General features: G+C 39.1%; 1 protein-coding gene across 2 annotated transcripts in view; it reads left to right on the forward strand.

Moving 5' to 3' along the window:
- Nucleotides 1-24,047, forward strand: part of l(1)G0020 (RNA cytidine acetyltransferase l(1)G0020) — a 248,047-nt gene that overhangs the window by 129,475 nt on the left and 94,525 nt on the right. For both annotated transcript variants that reach the window (XM_067143333.2, XM_067143334.2), the window contains exon 12: nt 11,295-11,376. In XM_067143333.2, coding sequence (XP_066999434.2) covers nt 11,295-11,376 — 82 coding nt within the window. The remainder of the gene's footprint in view (nt 1-11,294; nt 11,377-24,047) is intronic.

Raw genomic sequence — 24,047 nt, forward strand, 5'->3', positions numbered from 1 at the left:
GATGTGTAAGAATTACGGAGAAGATGATATGTAGTGGGTTTTAAGTGGTTGTGAAAATGACGTAAATGGTTGTGAAATTCAAAAGTTTTATGAGTTTTGTATACTATAATATTTAAATGCACCGTTGAATTTGCTTTGGTGCAGTGACCATTTAAAATTTGTTTTCAAGTAAGTTTAATTCATGGTAGTGTGATTTTCTTTTAAAATCAGTGATGGCAAAACAATTGTGCATTATCTCACAATGTCAGCCCCATATCGGTAGATTTACTGGCACGTAAAGGAACTCCCAGAGGATAAATTTCCGGCACCTTGGCATCTCCGAAATCCGTAAAAGTAACATATAATTATTATTTTGTCACTAACGATATTAATTTCTCATTGTAGGTAATGCAAAAGGTATAAGGAAACATAATTGACATAATTCGTTCTCCTGAAAACTTTAACTATTTGGAGATGGCCGGTTTTGCAAATAGACAACTCACATATTTATTTTTGAAACTTAAATAAAAGGTGTTTGTGGTCATTCATTCTATGGTATCTTTTTCAACCCCACAACACCATTTATGTACCAAAGTTTTCGCAACGCCAGTTGAGGGTTAAAACTGATCGTGTAACTTTGTTATAGAAAAACCCACCATAGGTAATCATTTGAAACATTGGTACGACAAGTTATATCAAACTCATGGATTTATCTGACTCACACGCCTGTGTGTGACCTGCACGCTGCTTGAAATTGAGGGGTAATATTGGTCATCGGGCGGATCACGCACCAGACACATCAGTAAATTACTGTGCATTATTTACCATGGATAACAAACAAATGCATGAGTATGATTACAAACATAAATATATTCATATATACCCTTCTCTGTTATACAATTTTATGTCACATTGTCTCTATCACTGCAAAATTGCCATCTGCCGAGGTGTTATTCAGTCAAAAATTATTACTACAAGTTCTTTCATGTTACTCGTAAATATGATGCAGTCTTTTTACTGACCTTATTGCAGTGTGGTAATGGAATTTATTTCAAAAAAGGAATCACTCATAATTCTCTTGAAGTAATAATAAACAGAAAATACAGTGTCTTACCTCGCATTGAAGTTGTCTTGCTGTTCTAAGATCCCAGAAAGAATGTTGACGTATGACAAAAATTCTAGAGAGGTGATTATAATGATGATGCTTGTTGTTTAAAGGGGCCTAACATCTAAGGTCATCGGCCCCTGAACTGCAGAGAGGAAATAAGCATGAAATGGAATACACACGCACAAAACTGGCTACGGATGAATCTGTTAGTAGATTGGATTTACAAGATTTGTAGAATGACAAGGAGAGACTTTCTTACAATGCGGGAAACCTGTAATTCACGTTTCCTCACACTCGTCCCATGACACTCTAGGCACTGATCTGCACATGTTTATGAACTAGTGTCATATGCCCAGTGCATGATCCACACTGAAGGTGTTAAAGCAAGCAGAGTTGGGGCTGTGTGCTTTATGCAGAGTAACAACCTTAGTTTACGGATGCATGCGTCATTGTGTCAGTAATAGCATTTCAATAATTCTTGTCTCGACAGCGGCTAGAACACCAGTATCTCCTATCGCTAATAGGAAATATGGATCAGAGTCCAGTGTATTTTTAAATGTTGGGGCACTCAACTGTCCATTGAAACCATGTACAACTGGATAGTTTGAACTGGATACTTACCATGCTATAAATTGTTGAGTGGAGTTCCAAGAAAACTAGAACTTCATGTGTGCTGGATGACCATAAGACGATGCAATTTGGAAAACAGAGATAATATTCTGCATATGATGATTCAGAAGACGGCAGTGGCAGTCATGACAAATGATTTTATTTTAAAAGTGTCTCTTCTAATAACAGTGTTGACTTTTAACACATTGCCGACCGGATGCTTGAGCTTGTCACATACCCTATGGACCGGACATTTTTCTACTAAGCATACTAGGGTGCACTTGATTATAAAAATGTACATAAATATTAAACCAGTCAATATTTTATCTTTAAAGTTGGTATGGGTACTCTCCAATGCCCCTAGTAGTAGTCGATCTGCCTTTACAAAACCATCTTCAGCGTCAATTCCTAACACATCATTAATGTTTACATCGTTGTCGTCGTCAGAATCACTTGAATAAATAAGTACACTAGGTAAATTACGGCCTGTACTGGCTTGAATATCACTTCAACTATCACTCTCACATTCAGTTTCCACTAATTCATTAGACTATTTCCATTTGAACGACCATCGGCATATAATTCTTCGAAAATATCGTCGTCAGCTAACACCGTATTCCGCGGGCGCTCCATCTTGTCATTGACTGAACCGGCAGGAAGAAAGTCGAAGTTTCGAAACTAAATCAAAGAATAAAAGAGGCCGTGAATAAAAGAAAAGTGGCAGATATACATCTACAATTTATTCTACTGAATGTGCACGGCCGAAATAGTTCAAGATATGGTCAAGAGATGTCACAGGAAGACCGATAACAATGTCGTGAATAAAACCGAGATTTCTCGGGGCCCGTCACCTACCGCTGGTGAGCATACTACGAGATTTCTCGGGGCCCGTCACCCATGTGTTAAGTTAAAATGTAGAATATCGCTAGAGCTACGAAGGTCGATCAAATATAAACAGGATTTTTCTTCCTGAACATCAACAGTTGGCAGGACTGCCCCCGCGCTTCTGCTATGCTTAGGAGGAACTGTTAGGAGTGGCGAGAGTGTGCTGTTAGATATTTCCCGCCGTTTCGTCTGTAACACTCATGATGACGGAGCAACAGGTGCACCTCTCCACTCGCAACGCGTGATTATAAAATTTCTTGCCCGTGAAGGAGTTACAGTGGCGGAAATTTGCCAGAGATTGCCTACACAGTTCGGTGATCAAACGTTGTAAAGGACATGTGTGTTTGCCTGGCATAAAAAGTTCAAGGAAGGATGTGAGCGTGTGGAAAATCAGCAACACGATCGCCGTCTTTGGATCAGTATTATAGACGAAAACATTTGTGGGGTGAAAGACATAATTGATGGGCGAATGTATCAGAAATTGCAGAATGGTCAGAATCAGTTATGAGAGCTTTCAACAACCATCAGTTCCATAAAGTGTGTTCCAGATGGTTCTCTCGCCTTTTGACCGAAAATCTGAAGTTGAGACGTTTGGAGGTCTGTCAGAGGCTTATGGCAAGGTTTGCAGAGGAAGGTGAAGCATTTTTGAGTCAGATCATCTCCTGCGACGAACAGTGGGTCCACCACTACACTCTCGAATCCAAAGAAGCCAGTAAGGAGTGGCAGAGGAAAGGGGATGCAACACTGGTGAAAAGCCAAGACTCGACTGTCAGCCGGTTGCTAATTGGTTTTTTGCATGAGCGACGCACAATCAGTGCTGCTTACTACTGGAAGCTGTTTAACAAGGCGAGGGTTGCATATCGTCGCAAAAGACGAGACCAACCGATTCAGCAGGTCATCCTCCTCCACGACAATGTGCGGCCCCATTCTGCAGCTCTATCTCCAAGCTACAGGAAATTCACTGGACTGCACTTGATCATTCTCCTTACAGCCCGGACTTATCGCCCTGCATTTTCCATTTGTTCGGACCGCTTACAGAAGCTCTAGGAGGGCAACGATTTGAAGATGACGAGGGTGTGGAAGACTTCGTGCGCAACTGGCTGGTGACACGACCCTGTTCTTTTTACAATGAGGGCATCAAAAAGCTGCCCATACACTAGGACAAATGCATTTCCAACCAGGAAACTATGTGGAAAAATAAATTGTGTTTTTCAATAAATGAATTTAAGTAAAAAATGAAATCGCGTTTATATTTTATCCCCCCTTGTATTTTTTATTTCAGACACCGAACTTGAACTTAAATTAGGCCTGCTCTTTGACCTGTGGATATCACACACTACAAGTGCGACAGATTTATGTCACAAAATATATGTATGTATAATGGTTTATTTTACTAGGATAATAAATTATTGCTCTGCAATATATTTTCAAGATTGTTGAATTTTTATTGCTTAATTTCTGTTTTGATACTGTACTAAATTTTTGAAGTGTATGCATATAAGACCCTGTTCAATTTTATGGCATTAGATTAATAAAATACGGGTATTATATGCGAGTAAATATGGTAATTTCAGCCTAAAAGTGGGGGCTTACTATCATACTACTTTGGAATCTGAATGCCTCCTAACTTTGTAATGACACTTGCTTTAGTGTGAAAATGTTCCACAGGTTTGAAATTGAAATTATGATATTAACATGCTGTGAGAAGGACGAGTCTCTCTTATTTCTCAGATTCCTCTGATACCAACTACAGTAATTACCCATTTTAATTCAAATGCTTACAATACCCATTATGCATATGCTTAGATTCTCTCAAGTGAAAGTGAAAACTTGAAAGACATTTAATCACATTCGAGCATCCATAGCCGCTAGTCCAGTAGAGGTTGCCAGTCATTGTCTTTATTCTACAGCACCAAAACCTCAACTTCCTTGACTCCATCCATAAATGCCTAACCTTCAATTAGTGTCCATTTCCCATAGCAAAAAACATTCACTTCTCTCATCTATATAGCATGTCCTGACTGACCGGCTGGCTGGCTGGCTGGCTGGCTGGCTGGCTGGCTGGCTGGCTGGCTGGCTGGCTGGCTGGCTGGCTGGCTGACTGACTGGCTGGCTGGCTGGCCGACCGACCGATCTTCGCAGAGCCAAAACTACTGGACATTTTAAAAAAGTGAAATTTTGAGGATACTTTTATATAAGAGTGTAGGTGCTTGCTAATGGAGGATTTCTAGATATTCCGTTGCTAAGGGGATGAATTGTTTAAATGAGTATATCTATATCTCACAAAGTTAAAAGTTTACAGATGTAAAAATTGGTATTTGGAATCTCCTTTAAAAATAAAGATACATGTATTTTTTTTTGTTTCCAGAACATCCCGTTGTAACCGTCCAGGCTTCTCCAGCCCTACTAATTTAATATAATATCATTTTACGCGATATTTGATCAAGAAGTAAGTATAAATAACCACCTAATCGATACTTTATTAATGCCTCAGGCAAAATTGAATAAAATTAAAACTTACAGGACATGTTTCGACCACTTAGTGGTCCTCTTCAGCTGTATAAATAAAGAACTGAAAAGAAAAACATTGACAACTTTTATTTGTGCTTATTGTCAATGTTTTTCTTTTCAGTTCTTTATTTATACAGCTGAAGAGGACCACTAAGTGGTCGAAACATGTCCTGTAAGTTTTAATTTTATTCAATTTTGCCTGAGGCATTAATAAAGTATCGATTAGGTGGTTATTTATACTTCTTGATTAAACATCGATACGGTCATGAAATGGACAACTTGTAATATCATTTGATATCAAGTTTATCCGCCATCGGCAATTATTTGTAATAACATATTTATTCAACGTCAATCATTTGTAATCAAGGCATTTTGGAATCATATTGTAGATATAATAACATTGTTTTAGTATTTAAATTATTATATTATGTAGGATAAGAATTCATTATGTTGTAAGTACGGTCAATATGTTGAGACATAGTTGTTTTCATTTCATCTCATGTTTGTGTATACGGAGGGTTATTCTTGAAGCTTGGGATTTCGAATGCGTCATGGGTTTATTTTATGACCAAGGCTAGTAAACAGCGACCCGTGCGCGAGGCTTGCAAGCTGGTCAGGTATATCATCCTTCTGGACTTGTCGAGGAAGAAGAGAAAGGGAGTTGATGCTTCGAGCTATCGAATCAGATACTTCGTTGTATATGAGTTTTGAGATTGAACTGTTACCAAGAGTGGGGGTGAGCCCGGATATGTACTGATTCTCAACACGAGTACGGAACCTTAACCTTAGGACATTACGACCTTTACAGCTTAGAACGAGATACTCCATCATTACTACTTCTACTGTGAACATCTACTTTGAACGACGTGATTTGATATTTGAAACAGTGTGTGGTCGCTCTGCGACATAGTTATTTTTGTACAATGTATTACAGCTACGATACAGTACTTAGTTGCGGTTATGTTATCGGATCTACGAGAAACGAAACAAGCTTATGGCTTGTGTGATATTCAGTAAATATTGTGGACGAAGAACTATGTTTAGTTCAAGTCTATCGAATTTTGGTGCAAGTCTGTACCGTATAAATAGTATAGCTCAGTTGGTTTGTGATTTCTACTAATATGGAAAAATTCATATCTCTGAATTTTCTCCTCATACGATCAACGCTGATCAGTTATTACAAGTATAGGGCCAATGTCTAAGTTAAAGACTAGGCATGTAGGGAGTGTTAGTCCAGATAGCCCGTACCATATCAGAGAAGGAAGGAAGGATGTCCATGGAGCAAAGTCTACATCGAGAAGGAGAGAACGAGTAACCACGGAAACCAGATGACGTCAACGAAAGCTGCAATTGGTGAGCTTCAATTAGATAAAGCAAGCAATAGTAAATTCAGTAAATTCTAAATCCCTCCACGCTTTAAGGAAACTTTTCCGATTCATCTCATTTTTTTGTATAATAAATTCATTTGTATTTTATATTGCGTTAATTTTCTTTCTTAAGCGATACTTAATGGTTAATTATTTAAAATCCTACCCCTGTGATTTAATTATAAGTCTCTATGCTAGTAAATATAAATTTTGGTTTACAGCTTTGTTTAAAACTGTAACCATGGCGCCCAAACATTACATAGAGAAATGGGGAACCATGGAATGTTAATTGTTTCTATTTGCGTGGCAATTTGCGGGCAAGCCACAAATAGTTTATTTAATATTCATGTGTCCCAAGATAATAACTTTCATCTCCCCAAGTGTTTTGATGAGGGGAAACAGTTACACCATTAGGGGAGGTGAAAAAAGTGTTGAATGCCTTTTACGAGGATACTTACATCTCAAAAACTGGAGACATTACAGACATGAAATTTGGTATTTGGAATCTCATTTAAAAATAAAGAAACAAATTTTTTTGTTTTTGGAAAATCCGATTAATGGCGGGTGCACAGGAATGACAAAAAGGGGTGAATTTTTAGAAAGACTATATCTACAGTATATCTCAAGAACGTAACATGTTACAGACGTAAAAATTGGTATTTGGAATCTCCTGTGAAAATAAAGAAACAGATAATTTGTTCTCTGAGAAACTGCTCAAGGAGAACTAAAATAGGGAGTGAATTTTCAAAATGAGCATATCTACAGTATATCTCAAAAACTTAACATGTTAAAGAAGTGAAAAATTGGTATTTTAATCTTTTTAGAAATAAATAAACATGTATTTTTTGCTTTGAGAAAAAATCTCTTGATGGGGGGAGGGGGATAAAATGGACTGAAAAGGGGGTTGAAATCTTTTTATTAAAATACTGATATTTCAAAAACTGAAGATGTTACAGATATGAAAATTAGTAATTGGTGTCTCCTTTATAAAGAACTTATTTTTTGTTTTCTGAAAATCCACTTGGGGGGGGGTTGAAGGAATTAAAAAATTAGTTGAATTATTGTATGAGGATACTTATATCTCAAAAACTAGAGATGTTGCATACATGAAAATTGGTATTTGAAATCTCCTTTAAAAGTAAAGGAACATGTATTCCTTCGATTTCAGAAAATCCAATTAAGTGGGGTGAAAGAATTAAAATTAATTGAATTATTTGTATGAGGATACTTATATCTAATAAAGACTAAAGTTCTTACAGACATGAAAATTGGTATTTAGAATCTCCTTTAAAAATTATAAAACACAGATTTTTAGGGAAAAATCAACTGGGTGGATGGGGTAAAAAGGAGTTGAATTCCTTTTATGAGGATACATATATTTCAGAAACTGAAGATGTTGTTACAGACGTAAAAGTTGGTATTTTGAAACTTCAAGAACGCATTTTTTTTTTTTTTTTTTTTTTTTTTTTTTTTTTTTTTTTTTTTTTTTTTTTTTTTTTTGGAAAATTCACTTAAGGGGCTGAAAAAATGTAAAAAACAGGTGAATTTTTAAAATGAGTACTGGTATATCTACAATATATGCTAAAATCTTAACTTGTTACAGACATGACACTTGGTATTTGGGAAATTCTTTAAAAATACAGGAAAACATATATTTTTGTTTTGTTTTCGGAAAAGGCACTTAACGGGGGTGAAAAGAAGTGAAAAAAGAGTTGAATAATTTTTTTGTGAGGATGCTTATTTCTCAAAAACTGGATATGTTACAGACGTGAAAATTGGTATTTGGTATCTCCTTTAAAAAATAAACATGTATTTTTTGTTTTCGGAAAATCCATTGAAGTGGGGGTGGGGGAAGAACTCATAAAAGGGTTGAATTCTTTTTATGGTGATACTTATATCTCAAAAACTGAAGTTGTTACAGACGTGGAAATTGGTATTTGGAATCTCCTTAAAAATAAAAGAACATGTTTTTGTTTTTTGTTTTTTCAACTTGAGAGAAGACTATTTCTCACATGTACAGTTCTATGCTCATGGTCATCTTAGCCCCGAAAGGCAATACCACAAACGTAGTTTGTAAAGAGTTTCTGGGGTAAATGAAACTGAATTTTTCTGTGAGTTTTTATACTTTAGAGATTTTCAGATAATGTCTTAGGGTCGTATTCATGTACGTGACTTTGACTTACATAAGTTCGCTTAGTTGAGTTTCGTGGAAGTCTGTTTCATAGACGCAACTTTTACAAAGTAGACTCTGGGGTAAGTAGACTTCGGTAAGTTACGATGTGAAGAATTAGATATGAAGTTGGCAATGAAAACAATGGAAGAGTAGTGTAGCATCTCCCATCGCTCAATGTTTTTTCTTAATAAAGCAGTAGAAGAAGAAGAAGAAGAAATTCAGCTGTTTCCTGCGTTATAGATCGCAGTGGATTCTAAACTCAATCCAATCCAGTTAATACAGTTAATTTTTATTTCTCGATGATGGATGGAAAGAAAACATTGCCTTCAGCAACTATGAAAGGGAGGTGTTACTAGAACCAGTGAAAGAGAAGAAAGATATAGCTGAAAACGAAATCAATAAACTTCATCTCGTGGTTGACTATGCCGTGATAATTGAAACTAAAAATCCCTTTCCGATTATGGAAAACCGCAGCATGGTTGCCACCTGGACGTATTATTGGTACATGGGTGCAATCAATAGCTCCAACCACTCCAGGGAATCGCGATCTTTCATACACACGTTGCGCATTATTTCGACATTCAGCTTCATTTGGGAATGAAACAAACTGTGGTCTCTTTCGGGGAGTCAGGATCGATATTCAGTATTCTTTTGATTATTCTACATACTGAGGGCTGGCTTACTCTTAAATCAGCGGAATCAATTTGGAAGTTACCTGAAAACCATGGAAGTGTGAAAGACTATTGTATTCACCATAAGAATGCATTAATCTGTACTGATCATCCCTTAACCTAAATAGATAACACGATGAGTAGAAAGTGCAAAAACTTTGCGTTATATTAACAATAATTTTACTCTTACTTGTAGCATAATATCTTAACAACTGGGCGATTTGTCCATGCGGTTAGGGGCGCGCGGCTGTGAGCTTGCATCCGGGAGATAGTAGGTTCGAACCCCACTGTCGGCAGCCCTGAAGATGGTTTCCCGTGGTTTCCCATTTTCACACCAGGCAAATGCTGGGGGGCTGTAGCTTAATTAAGCCCATGGCTGCTTCCTTCCCATTCCTAGCCCTTTCCTATCCCATCGTCACTATAAGACCTATCTGTGTCGATGTGATGTAAGTTAAAAAAAAAAATCTTAACTAAATTAGTAAGTGTATTATTGGAGGTATGGGTGATCCTCAATTATTATATTTCTGTAATTCGTTTTCAGGCGTCGTTAGTACATCTAATACTGTATGTTTGTCAAATCTATATCGTTTTCTGAATTCATTTTCTGTATTAAATTCAACTGGGTTCCGTGCATCTCTTTATAACGCCGAGGATTAGGCACAGCGTACTGAATAATTTCCTGGAGCTCTTCAATTTCATCTACAAAATTAACTACACCAGTAATATCTACCATTTTATTATTTTTCTGATCTCAGGGTCTACTTAAGTACGGAACATCGGCGACTTCGAAGTAAAGTCGCCATCTAAGTTTACTTACCTCCAGGTAGCGGTTATGAAATGGAAATGGCGACTTACCGCCTTCTAAGTATAAGTCTAAGTCAAAGTCTCATTCAAGAATGCGACCCTTAGTACAGTACTGAAGAACAATTACCTTTATCAAATTACGAAGTCCACACGAGCGATGCCGCGGGTAACTACTAGTTGACCTCTGTGTTCAGAATGACTCAGTTGACACTGCTGTCCGTATTAAGACCACCAACCATCAGTCTGTTCTTTGACAGTTTTTACCCATGATATATATCAAACAGTTGCACCTCTTGCCACACTGGATAATTAGATCAACTCTTGATCCACATGCTTCTACAAAACTTCAACCTACGAGCTCGATAGCTGCAGTCGCTTAAATGCGGCCAGTATTCAGTATTCGGGAGATAATAGGTTCGAACCCCACTGTCGACAGCCCTGAAGATGGTTTTCCGTGGTTTCCCATTTTCACACCAGGCAAATGCTGGGGCTGTACCTTAATTAAGGCCACGGCCACTTCCTTCCTACTTCTAGCACTTTCCTGACCCATCATTGCCGTAAGACCTATCTGTGTTGGTGCTACATAAAGCAAAAAAAAAAAAAACAACCTAATTTCAACCTTATTTTACACCCAAGTAGGTACTCTCCAAAGTACTCATCCTGAACTTCCTTTGTGTTCTTCCTTCGTAAGTATAGCCGCTGTAAGACCTGTCATGTGATTGTATGCAGGGATCTTTACTTTCACCAGCAACAAATGGTTCTTTATGTAAGGTCGCCTTGACTGCCTATCAAGTAACGTTATCTATCAACTGCAGTGCAGGCTCTATCCAGCCAAGTAAATAAAGTGTATGCTCACTGCTGTACATGTAGAACTCCACCTATTCTCTAGTCCCCATCCACACCCAATTCAACGAGCCATGTTTGGTGATGCTTCTGAACCCCAGCTAGGGATCTTCAGGGTATCGAGTTCTCTGGTAACAAGTTCTAAGTTTCTAGGGTGCGTGAAGGTTCCTCATTAATTAATGTCTGTTTTAATATTTACACATACCTATCTACATTGTTACACTTTGACTTCCATTTACATATTAGATGTTGAGTGAATTACTGTTACATAATTGCGTGAGAAGCATCACTATTTGGTGAAATACAAATATCAGATACTAATGTTAAATATTTTTGGATTTCAGAGACACATTATTCTGCTATCACAAAGCCTCAGAAGCTTTTCTTCAGCGACTAGTAGCCCTCTATGTTGCATCACATTACAAGGTAGGAAACCTGATTGGTTAAATTCTGCACATAAGTGATTTGTTTTGTAGACTGAGGATTTAAAATTTGGCTTGTGTGATTATATTGAAGAAGTGCTATTTTTCATTGTGTCATTTTGAATTGTATATAGCATATTTGAGCTTTTAGCATTTTTAGCTGATGCCCCCAAAAATATGTGTATCACTGACATTGAAAATGGGAAAAGCATCAGAGAACACATCTTAAATCAGAGCTGTGCCAAAACAAGTAGTGAAATTTAATATGAGTGTGTGAATAATCTATGATTTTTATTATATTAATATTTTGGCTGTAAAAGAAGCAAGAGCTGGCCCTGCAGTGTAGTGGTGCCTGTCTCTTAGCCAGATGCCCCAAGTTTGATTCCTAGCCAGGTCAGGGACTTTTACCTGATTGAGAGCTGGTTCGAAGTCCACTCTGCCTATGTGATTACAATTGAGGAGCTATCTGACATTGAGATAGCAGCCTCGATCTAGAAAGCCAAGAATGACAGCCAAGAGGATTCGTTGTGCCGACCATATGACACCTTATAATCTGCAGGCCTTCAGGCTGAGCAGCGGTCTCTGGATGGGCCTTTCAGATCTGTTGTGCAATCAGGTACAGGAAACAGGATACATGGATGAAAATGTTACAGAAACTGAAAACTACAAGTTCTTCAAAGGGAAACCAGCAATAAGAGTTGACAAAGAGGACACCAACACTTGGCATACACAGCCTTCATTGCCAGCAAAAAATTGATTCTATCATTAATTCATCAAGTCCATCTGAGTGGATGCCCTTGTTAACAATACGATGTGGAAATAAGAGATACATGCTCATTAACATCCAGATTAACTATGATAACAGAACTAAAGCAGAACTGCTTAGAGACTTCAGCGCACAAATTGAAATGAAAAAGAAGTTAAAGAATATTGCAGGAGATTGCCCAGTCCATGATAGAACAAATATTAATGGGGAGAGATTGATCAAACTTTCTAAATCTTTCAACTTACAGTTAAAGTCATCCTATTTTAGGCATCTGCCATGGAAGTAGAATACCTGATAATAGAGTTAGCGAGAAGCAGATTGATCATATGGTGATCTCAAGGAAATATCACTTACTACGTCCGACTCGTTGGCTGAACGGTCAGCGTACTGGCCTTTGGTTCAGAGGGTCCCGGGTTCGATTCGCGGCCAGGTCGGGGATTTTAACCTTAATTGGTTAATTCCAATGGCACGGGGCCTGGGTGTGTGTGTGTGTGTGTTGTCTTCATCATCATGGCATTGTCATCATGACGCGCAGAAAGACCTGCACCTAGCGAGCTGAACCCATTCTGGGATATCCCGGCACTAGAAGCCATACGACATTTCATTTCATCACTTACTACCATTTATTAGGTTTCATCATCTTTTCAGTGTTGTTTCATTTCCTTTGTTACATTTTGCCAGTTGCATTTTACAACATACACAACATTTTAGAACTCTTTACAACTACACCTGTCGTAACTACAGTACATAGCACAATATACACTGGCAGAAAAAACACCAAGAAGGGGTTGTGCTAGATTAACAAACGTTGGTAAGCATGTTTATACATCTGAAAGATGGCAGTGATTCAAATTTCCTGCAAATCTCATTAGCGTGGCCCCAGTAGCAGCCCCATGACTTTGAACATCAGGTTTGCTGCAAATACGGGCTGTACTGTGCGAGAGCATTAGTTACCTGTACGAAGTGACTGTGAGTGGGTCAAGAATGCCTTTACGACAATGAAGTGGCCAGTATCAACAGCTCATTGTGGTTGAACGAGGTTGTACAATAGGGCTATGTAAAGGTGGATTTTCCTTCTGCGCTATTGCAGAACAACTTGGCAGGAATGTCTCCACTGTGCATGCGTGCTGGCAGCAGTGGTTATGAGAAGGTACCCTTACAATAAGACCAGTCTCTGTACATCACCGTGGCACCACCAAGAGGGAGGAACGCCTTATTCGGTGTATGTTTGTGGTGCAGTGGACTGCATCTGCAGCAGCAATTTGAGCGGCAGTTGGCACCACAGTGACACAACGAACTGTTCGAAATCGGTTACTTGAAGGGCAGCTCAGAGTCAGACGCCCTGCGGCGTGCATTCCACTTACCCCAAACTGCCGCTGTCTGCAACTTCAGTGGTGTGAAGCAAGAGCTCATTAGAGGATGGAGTGGAAGTCTGTTGTGTGTTCCAATGAAAGCCGGTTCTGCCTTGGTGCCAATGAGGACCGTGTGTTAGTTAGGAGGAGGCCAGGTGAGCATCTGCGTTCAACCTGTCTGCAACGTGTACACATTGGACCTACACAGAGAGTTTTGGTCGGGGGAGCAATTTCCTATGATAGCAGGAGCACTCTCATGGTTATCCCACGCACCCTAACTGCAGATGTGTACGTCTGCTGCCATTCATGAAGAGCATTCCTGGATTTTCTTCCAACAGGATAATGCATGCCCCCATGCCGCTGTTATAACCCAACGTGTTCTACAGAGTGTCAACATGTGTTGCCGTGGCTTGCTCGATCCCCCAATCCCCAGTCAAGCACATATGAGACATAATCGGACGACAACTCCAGTGTCATCCACAACCAGCATTAACCGTCCCTGTATTGACCGACCAGGTGCAACAGGCATGGAACTCCATCCCACAAGCTGACATCTGACACCTATTTGACACAATGCATGCATATTTGCATGCCTGCTTTCAACAGTCAGGCGATTACATCGATTATTAGACCAGCATGGCACATTTGTGATGGCTTTTTTCGCGCGGTTATTAACCTGTAGTCTTGTGCCTTTAAATATTAAATATGTTACCTCGACAAATATATTACCAAAATTTCCATATTCTGCATTCCTTATTTCATGGTGTTGGGATATTTTTTCTGCCAATGTATTTGTGTTTCAGAGCAAGAAAATGGTTTGTGACATTTGTTATTGCTTATCATTATCATTGACACTTTTTGCAAACAAATCAGTTACTTCTTGATGTAGCATTCTTGGCGTTTTCCTCATGTGAATTTATCACGTGACAAACAAAGATCTTGTGTTTTGGTACAGCAAAATGAGCACTGGCAACATTTTTTAATGGTAGTCTCCATACCACAAGAAAGGATTGCTGGTTGCCTCTTGGTCAAATAGTGTGGCAGTCTTAATTCATTCACAAGGTTCAAAATGGATGAACTTACTGTATAACGTGGTTTATGTGATAAAAGTTGTTCATTAATATTGGTGAATGGTCAAAAAAACCTTACTGTTTACCAGTGCAAACAAAAAATGTTTTCATTCTGAGCACCATGCATATTATTTAGTGTATGGAAAGGAAAATATGCTTATGAGATAAAGGTAAAAAATTAACTATATACATATTTACAAAGTAACTTTACAATTACAAGCTACTCTGGATAAGACACATGACAATTCACAGCCCAATATCCAAAGCATCTATCTATGCAAGTGAAGCTGGCAAAGCACTGAGGAAGTCTGTCTAGTTCCCACAATAGGCTCGTAAGTTGCACTCTTGCAATGTTGGATTGTCTGAGCAGGGGTACCACAATCACACTGGGAGGATATAATCTTTCCCCACTTGAACAGGGAGTAGGCACAGACTCCATGCCCAGAATGGATCCTGTTCAGTGTACTCCATGTTTTTCTTGAAAGTTCAGCCCCTGAGGAATCTTTCATGATGCTGAATAGTGGCCAATGCTAAGGGTCAGCTTTTGTTGTCCAATGTTCCTTCTACTGTGCAGTGGGGCAGAAACTGTTTGCAAATAGCATCTGGGCACACCGGATTGATTTAAGCTGATTCATTTTAACGGCAGGAATGTCATCATGAATAGGCAGCATGGAGTTCCCTAGAATTATATTATATTCGCTTATAAGCCCTTGTGTCCTGCGAAGGGAAGGTGGCATGATATTACTGAGCACAGGAAGCCAGTAGGAAGGTGTAGATCTTATTAAACATGAGATCATTCTCATTGTGTTGTTCGACAAGCTTCACATGACTACTGTTGAGCCGTACTGGACAGCAATATTCAACTGCAGAGAAGACTACGCTCAGTGCAGAAAACCCCAAGGTTGTGGCAGAGGCACCCCAAGTTGTTCCACAAAGCCTCTGTAGGATGTGAAGCTGATTCATCAACGTCGTGCCCCTCGATAGGTATTTGATACAAATACTGAACTGAACGTCAGCACTTGGCTCCTGGCAAATTTAAACGTGCAAATTCCACCAATTCAATCTACTGTTCCCAATAGCTCTTTTCAGAGCCTCATGACAAAGAAACAGGGAAATGGCATTAAAATCTGCCAACTTAATGTTGAAGGCATCAGTCGATGTAAATGTGAATATCTCTCCAGAATGCTCCGGGATAACAACATTGACTTAGTATTCCTCCAGGAAAATCATGTAGCCAATGAGGAGGAACTCAAGAAGAGACTATGACTATGATGTAATTGGAGCGACCTATGATAGTGTGTACAGAGTAGCAACATATGCGCATAAAAATCTGGATCCTGTGGAGTTTCTCTCTTGTAATGCAGATAACAGCGTCCATACAGATGAGGTAAGAATCCAAGACTTAACAGCAGTTAATATCTACAAACCACCAATGATTCCCTGGCCTACCCCAGTTCTCCCTGCTTTTAATCATCCTTCCATCTACACTGAAGACTTCAACAGTCATCATGAAAGTTGGAAGTATGCACCATGCACAAGCAGGTTGAAGTAGCTGACAATGACAGAAACCAATATCCGTGACGAAAATCATTCTCCACTTGCGTCTTTGCAAACTGGCAAAAGTTCTCAGGGTACTAACAATGTTGTACCAGCAGTAGAAGTCCCTTTGTGTAGCAGGGAGTCTGCAAGCTTTTGAGACATAAGTAGTCAGTAGTGACATTTCTCCCCTTATAAAGAAACGGATCCATGAGCTTCAAAACCACATACTCACCAAATTGCATACTTCTATCCCTTTCTTCATCTTTTCCCTGTTATGTGAAACCACTCGAGAAGCATTTGGTTTCAAGATCTACAGCCAGCCAGAATTCAATTCAAGCTTATCAGGCTTATTTGCCATGTATTGGTTAAACTTACAAACGTGCCTTACATATTAAAAGTTGTTTATCAGTTTTGATGTATTCACTGATTCTAAAGCACAGCTGAGAGTTCTGGATGAAAGGAGACCATAGATCAAAAGCTAGGGCAAATTTGTTGTTGATAAGTTGAGTTGAACGCGTTGATTTTCTGTCAATCCAGAGGAACCTCAAAATTACCTCCAAGCAGCCATACAACATTGTTTTGGCAGATACTAGAGGTCCGCATTCCTTTGACCACATGTCATTCTCATCTAATGAAGAACAATGCATGCAACGAGTGAGTTGGCCATGCAGTTAGGGTCGCACAGCTGTGAGTTTGCATTCAGGAGATAGTGGTTTCGAATCCCACTGTCGGCAACCATGAAGATGGTTTTCTGCGGTTCCGCATTTTTACACCTTAATTAAGGCCATGACCGCTTCCATACTATCGTTGCCATAAGACCTATCTGCATCAGTGCAATGTAAAGCAAGTTGTAAAAAAAAAAATCATACAGTTTTCATCCAAAAGTAATAAAAATCATCAAACTAACTTTATTTAACATGAATTCCAAGGTAAATTTCAGGGGAGATATGTCAATTACTTTTACAATAAAAACTGGTCTCAGACAAGGTGATGGATTTTCTCCACTGCTTTTCAATATGGCTTTCGATTACATCATGAAACTTTGGCAAAAGAAAAACCCACCTGAAATCAAAATTGGAACAAAACCCTCAATAAGAACAAATTGCCAGGGATTTGCAGACAATTTAGCTCTCCAGATCACCACTCTCCAAAACATTGCTCTAAAAATAGGATTACAAATATCCTTAAAGAAAACTGAGGTCATGCCCTTCACACCCCTGAGCGTAAATAAAGTCTTCATAAATGTTTTTTTTTTTTTTTTTTTACATAGTTCTTTAGTTTAAATATCTTGGAGAAATCCTCACACAAAACTTAATCAAGAAACAGATATGGATAAATAGAAATTTTTTACATGGTCAACGTATAATAAGAAATGCCCATCAGTAGATACCAAGATCCAACACTATAAAACCATAACTCTCGTAGAAGACCTTCATAAGATACTGTTGTTACTCAAATGCATGCGACTCTGTAAAACACTTTCTTCAGCTCGGTTAAGCAATTAGGAAACTTATGTAGAATTTTTAATAGTTTGTCTAATCCCTTTGAAGATATCTGCCCTTCTTTAATCATCTTTTTTTTTTTTTTTTCTTAGCTGAAGTCTTTCTGGTAGCTGAAATTCCTTATTTATATTACCAGCAATTTTGTGGGTAAGCGCTCCATGAATATTTTACGCAGTTGGAATCGTACGCTAATGAAGAAAAAATATTCAGCCATGCTTTTTGAAATATTTGCTTCTTCTTTTCAGATGAATGATGAGCAGGCCTAATTCCACGGAAATGTACATTTTTTTGCCTTAAGCATTTCAGTTTCTGTACTAAGCCTGCTACTTGCATTTCGAGCTATAGACGTCACAGTAGAAGTCTCATTAAGCATCGTCATACTGACAGATGAACTTATTTTCAAGATAACTAAGTTTACTCTGTTTCATTATGAATGAAACAACACACTATCAAACCTATCAGTCTTAATCAAATAAGGTGAAATGGCTAACTTAGGATATGTTAGCATGGAGAGGAGTATTGAACAAATCTTTGGACTGTGAGCCCGATTATTACATACTAAATATAAAATTCATGCTGATCATGATCTTGTAACCGCACTCGGGGCAGATTACGGTTATACATATTAATAATAATAATAATAATAATAATAATAATAATAATAATAATAATAATACCAGTAGTAAATAATATAATACTTAATAATATGAATAAGGAGATAGAAAAATGACGCAGTGGCGGTGAATTCACATCAGAACATAGAAGCGTGACGAGTATCTTTGGATACGCAATATTAAATCAAATATAGGGAACACTTACAGGCCTAAAAATGACAACTAAGACAGGAGAGTGGAAGGTGCAAGGGAACTCTACGAGGTCTATGGAAGATATAACGTTATGGGGGAGAAAAGACTTACAATAATACACCCAACAGACGAATAATTATTGAGAAAATGAACATACAATAATACGAGGGCTATTTTTTTTTTTTTTTTTTTTTCAAGGTCCGATTGGTCACGAAATGAAACAGCAGTACAAATTTGACACTTTTCTATTAGTAACACTTACTGATACATCACAGCTGTTTTTCAACATAGTCGCCTCGCAGGTTGAGAAATTTGTCGTAGGGGTACCAACTTGTCATTGCCCTCTTGATAGAACGTCGCCGCCTGCGCCTGTAACCATCTTTGTACGCCGGTCTGCAGCACCTTGTCGGTGTCAAAACGCTGTCCTCCTAGCCAGCGTTTCATGTGAGCAAAGAGGTGAAAATCTGATGGAGCCAGGTCCGGACTGTATGCTGGGTGATCGAAAACGTCCCACTGGAAACGCTGCAGGAGGTTCGTGGTGGCAGCTGCAGTGTGCGGCCGAGCATTGTCATGGAGGAGAACAATGCCTGATGACAACATCCCTCTCCGCTTATTCTGAATTGCCCGTCGTAGACGTTGAATAGTCGCACAGTATGCGGCTGCAGTGATGGTGGAACCATGTTCCATGAATTCCACCAACAGAACTCCTTTTTGGTCCCAGAACACAGTAGCCATACACTTTCTGTTGGAGAATGTTCGCTTGAATTTCTTTGGCTTACTCGCGGAGTGCGAATGCATCCACTGTTTGGATTGCTCTTTTGTTTCTTCCGTTTCAAAATGAACCCATGTCTCGTCCCCTGTGACAATTTTGTTCAAAAAATCCGGTCCTTCATCATGGTAGCGCTGGAGAAACGCTAAAGCGGCGCCCATTCGCTGTGTTTTGTGATGGTCAGACAGCATCTTCAGAACCCATCTCGCACAAAGTTTGCAGTACTGAAGTGTCTCACTCACAATTGTGTAGAGAGCTGACCTGGAAATTTCAGGAAACGAAGCACTCAACACAGAAATTGTGAACCGACGATTTTCTCGAATTGCCTGATCCACACGCTGAACAAGATCATCGGTTGACACACGCTTCCTTCCCTGGCCGCCTGCATCATGGACGTCTGTACGCCCTGCTGTAAAGTTCCTGCACCATTGTCGCACTTTGCTGTCGCTCATGCACGTTTCACCATACACATGACTTATTCGGCGATGAATTTCGGCTGCATTGCACCCCTCAGCCTGAAGAAATCGAATTACACCGCGCACTTCACACTTGGCGGGCGAAGCGATCGTTGTAGCCATGTTTACGAGCGCGCTGCACGTTCACTACTGACGGTACTGAGGTGAGGCGCATAACGGTCATTTCAGAAACGTTCCGCAACACATCTGCGCAGCGGTTCATCATATATTCGCGGGCGTTTGACTGTCGCGACCGATCGGACCTTGAAAAAAAAAATAGCCCTCGTAAATGAACAAATAAATGAACTGCGGAATAACTGATACTTGAGATACAAACAAAAGATGTGTAAGGGAAACAAGTAAGCTCTTCAGTCACGAACAAACTTTGACATAAGAGTTTCAGAATTTACAGAATAAAAGGAGGCAACCTCGAACGAAACAAAATTAATTACACAATTCGAGAAAGTGTTACAGTTACTATCTATTACAACTAGATTTAGAAAAGAAGGTTTGCCTCAGAAAACAACACATTGCGGACTAGCACAATCGCTAAGTCATATAAATGGTCTATTTTGGAAAGTGTGGAAAACTAGAGGAAACTCCGGCACATGAGATGAACTTCTAAATAATTACTGAATTTACATTAAGTGGGAATATTCCGAAACATAAAAATGCATTTAAATAGCATAAGGCAAAAATGCGCTTACCTTTGGCGGCTGACGACCCATTGCGGGACGGGTGCTAAACACGCCCGCCCGCTGTAGTGATCCAAATTCAAAGACACAGACAAAGTGACTCGCACACGTGAGGAGCCACCAACAGGAAATAGAGTGATTACAAATGACCAATAGCAACACTCCAGTTCGCCACATTCACCTATTAAAAATCCTAATATACTGGGCAATAAAAACACTTGTACTTTTGACCAATGACATTGATATTCTAGAATTATGCTTTCTGCAGAATTTGCATCTTCGCGGGTATTACAAAACGACAGGAAGGGCCACTTACACGTAGCACACCCTGCCTCACAAGTCATGTATAAAATTTCCACATCCCTTTCCATAGTTAACAAAATAATACAATTTAAATCAGGAAATGTAACAGAATATAAATCTTCTTCATAGTCCATTTCTTCATTGGCCTAAATATGGAATAATAATTCTTTTAAATAAGAAAGCTTCATACGATAATTTACTCTGCATAAGCACTTCAGTTTTTTGAATGTTTTTGTTTACCTAAAATGATGACAAGACAAAATTTACATTATCTGTAACAAAACATACCGTACCCATTCCTGTACTTCAAGTTTATTCTAATTTCTGTTGAATATAGTATTGCAGATTCAGCCTGTGCTTCCGTTTTCAAATCTTTCCTCCTTTTTTACTCTTTTTAAACCCACTCGCCTTGAGGGCATTTTAGGAGGACGTTGATGCTGACGAACAAGAAAGGCCATCATTGTCTCTAATACTGCATATTGATGAGGATTCACAGAGTGACCGTCACATACATTACCCAGGAATTGGGTATCTCAATAGGTAGTACTCATGCCATCCTCTGAGAATGAATTATCTCAAAATTGTGTTCACAATGGGTTCATTGTTTATTGACACCTCACACAAAGAAACAAGGTTTATGGCATCCCTGGATTTCCTTTTGAAATAGGCAATGATTTCTTAAACCCTTTCATTACAATGAGACATGGATGCATCATTTCACCCCAGAAAAGAAGTGAATGACTATGGAAAGGTAGCACGCTTCCTTACCTGTGCAAAAATAAACATCAGAAGTTGCACCATCTACAGGGAAGGTATTTGATTGTTAAGGGCCAGGTTGAGTAGCTCAACCAGTAGAGCACTGCCTTTCAAAGCCTAAGTTGGCAAATTCAATACCGGCTCAATCTGGTGGTATTTGAGGCCTTGTTTGGATAGATTTACTGGGAAGTCAGATCAGGATCATCCTGCTACCATACGTAACAGTAAACAGTACTATTAGGACTGTCTGACCAAGAGTCAAGCGGCCCTTACCAAACTTGACACCCTAAGGGGGGACCAATAGATACAGGCAGAAGAGCCTCCCATTGGAGGCCAGATGAAGCCTTTGTATAGGAAATGACACATAAATTCTACAGAAATGAGAACATGGTCAGTGTTTTAGATCGCGGTAGAAAACCCTAGTTCCAATGGCAGATAAAGTGGAAAAACATTCTCCTGTCAGCAAAGTCTGTACTTCAGTGAAGCCGTTACAAAATGCATCTGTACTCCTGAGGAGCGGCCTAAAGTTACACCTGGCGGTAGGCATAAAATTCGTTTGGGAGTTTTTCAATTGGCTTTACATCACACCGACATAGATAGGTCTTATCGTGACGAAGGGATAGGAAAGGCCTAGGAATGGGAAGGAAGTGGCCATGGCCTTAATAAAGGTACAGCCCCCCAGCATTTACCTGGTGTGAAAATGGGAAACCATTGAAAACCATCTTCAGGGCTGTCGACAGTGGGGTTCAAACCCACTATCTCCCGGATGCAAGCTCATAGCCACACGCCCCTAACCGCACGGCCAACTCGCCCGGTTCCTCTGGGAGTGGTGACCCTACTGTAATAATAGCCTATGTATGATATGGTACTTCTGAACATTCCTCGGAAAAGGGTAGGGCACACCCTGCAAGTGCTGTGCAGTTTCTTGTCACTGGGGGAACTGTGAAAAATGTGTGACGAGTAGCCAGCATCATGAAGGTGGGCAAAATCAATCTTATGACCCTAACAGGAAAGGCAGAAGAAGTGATAGATTTTATGGAGAAGGAGGGTTTGAAAATGATGGAGTGGAGCAAAGTTAAATGGAAGGGGAAAGGAAAGAAGAGAATGAGGAAAGGATATACACTTTACTGGAGTTGTGGCCAAGAGACCAAAAATTGAGTGGGCCTGATAATTTCCAAACAGCTGGAGGTGTGTAGATATGGTAGAGTACATCAGTGACAGGTTATTGAAAATTAGACTGAGAATGAAGAACGAAGTGAATGACTTATATGATTATGTGCACAATAGACAGGGAACAAAATGGAGGATATTGAGGAGTTCCTGGAGAAACTAGAAAAGAAGGTAACTAATGTGGAAGTGATTATAATAGGAGACTTAAATGCACAGGTGGGAAATGAGAGACAAGGAAAGGATGAAATAATCAAATCATACGGATATGGGGAAAATGAGTGAAGAAGAAGAAGATAAACTAGTTGAATTTTGTGAGAGGAATGGAATGATTGTAGGCAACACATGCTTGCAAAAGAAAAAAACAGCAGGATAATTTCAGGAGAATAAAATCAGTAATTGTTTACTGTCTGGTAGAAAGGACGAATCTCAGATAGTTGATGGTAACAGCTTTACCAGGAGAAAGCATCTGATGGAGATCATAGAGTTGTAATAGCAAAAATAAGAGTGGAGAAAAATGGACAAATTGAAGGAGATAAGAGATAGTAAAATAAACGTGTGGAAATTAAAAGATAAGAATGTACTGGAAGAATTTCTGGAGAAACTAAAACAACAAATGTCAGTTTCTGAAGTAGGTTCTGGGGAAGATGAAAGGTCCAACTTCAAAAGGGCATTTGTAAATGAGGCAAAGAGTGCCTGTGGTGGCACATCGACCAGAGTGAAAGAAAAGGAGAGACTGTGGTGGAGTGAGAAGGTGAGAGAAGCAGTGAAAGAAAAGAAAAAAGCATGGCAAGAATGGAATAGAGATTAAAAAAAAGAAGAAAGCAAAGTGGAGTATCATGATAATAAGAGGAAATGTAAGAAACTGGTAAGTTGGGAAGAATTTACACAACAGATGGAAACTGATGGCGTTGGCAGTAAAAGAATGCTGTATGGATTTATATGAAGTAATAGGAAAGAAAAAGTTTATACAAAGCTGATGAAAGAGCAAGGTGGAGAGTTGATAACACATCCAGAAGAAATAAAGAGAAGATGGAAGGAGTATTTTGATAAACTGCTGAATGTGAGGAATAGCTCGCAGCGGCCGAAATTACGCTCAGGCCGCGCTGCGGGCATAGCCCGTAGTAAGGTTTGACAAGTCACTAAAAATCGAGAACGAGCTATGCATGCATTCTGGTGGTTATATCGTGTTTCGTCATATATTAGTTACGAGAGTATTTAAGCAGAAGGCAGTATTATATGTCTAAGTCAGAGAATTTACGGTATTTTCGATCAACATGCATCAGTAGATGATGTCACTCAGTGAGCTCTATGACATGGCTTCTCGCGGAAAAAATGTGCTTGACAAAAGTGATATTTTTGATATTTTATGATATATTATAAGTTTATGCGCAAATGAACATATTATTAACATATGAATTTGAAACAACTTCTTACATTTCATTATGATTGGAGTTCGTTTTACGGTCTAGCGCATGTTCCCGCGTATTTCAAA

Source organism: Anabrus simplex, chromosome 3 (assembly GCF_040414725.1).
Source record: "Anabrus simplex isolate iqAnaSimp1 chromosome 3, ASM4041472v1, whole genome shotgun sequence".
Classification (NCBI taxonomy): domain Eukaryota; kingdom Metazoa; phylum Arthropoda; class Insecta; order Orthoptera; family Tettigoniidae; genus Anabrus; species Anabrus simplex.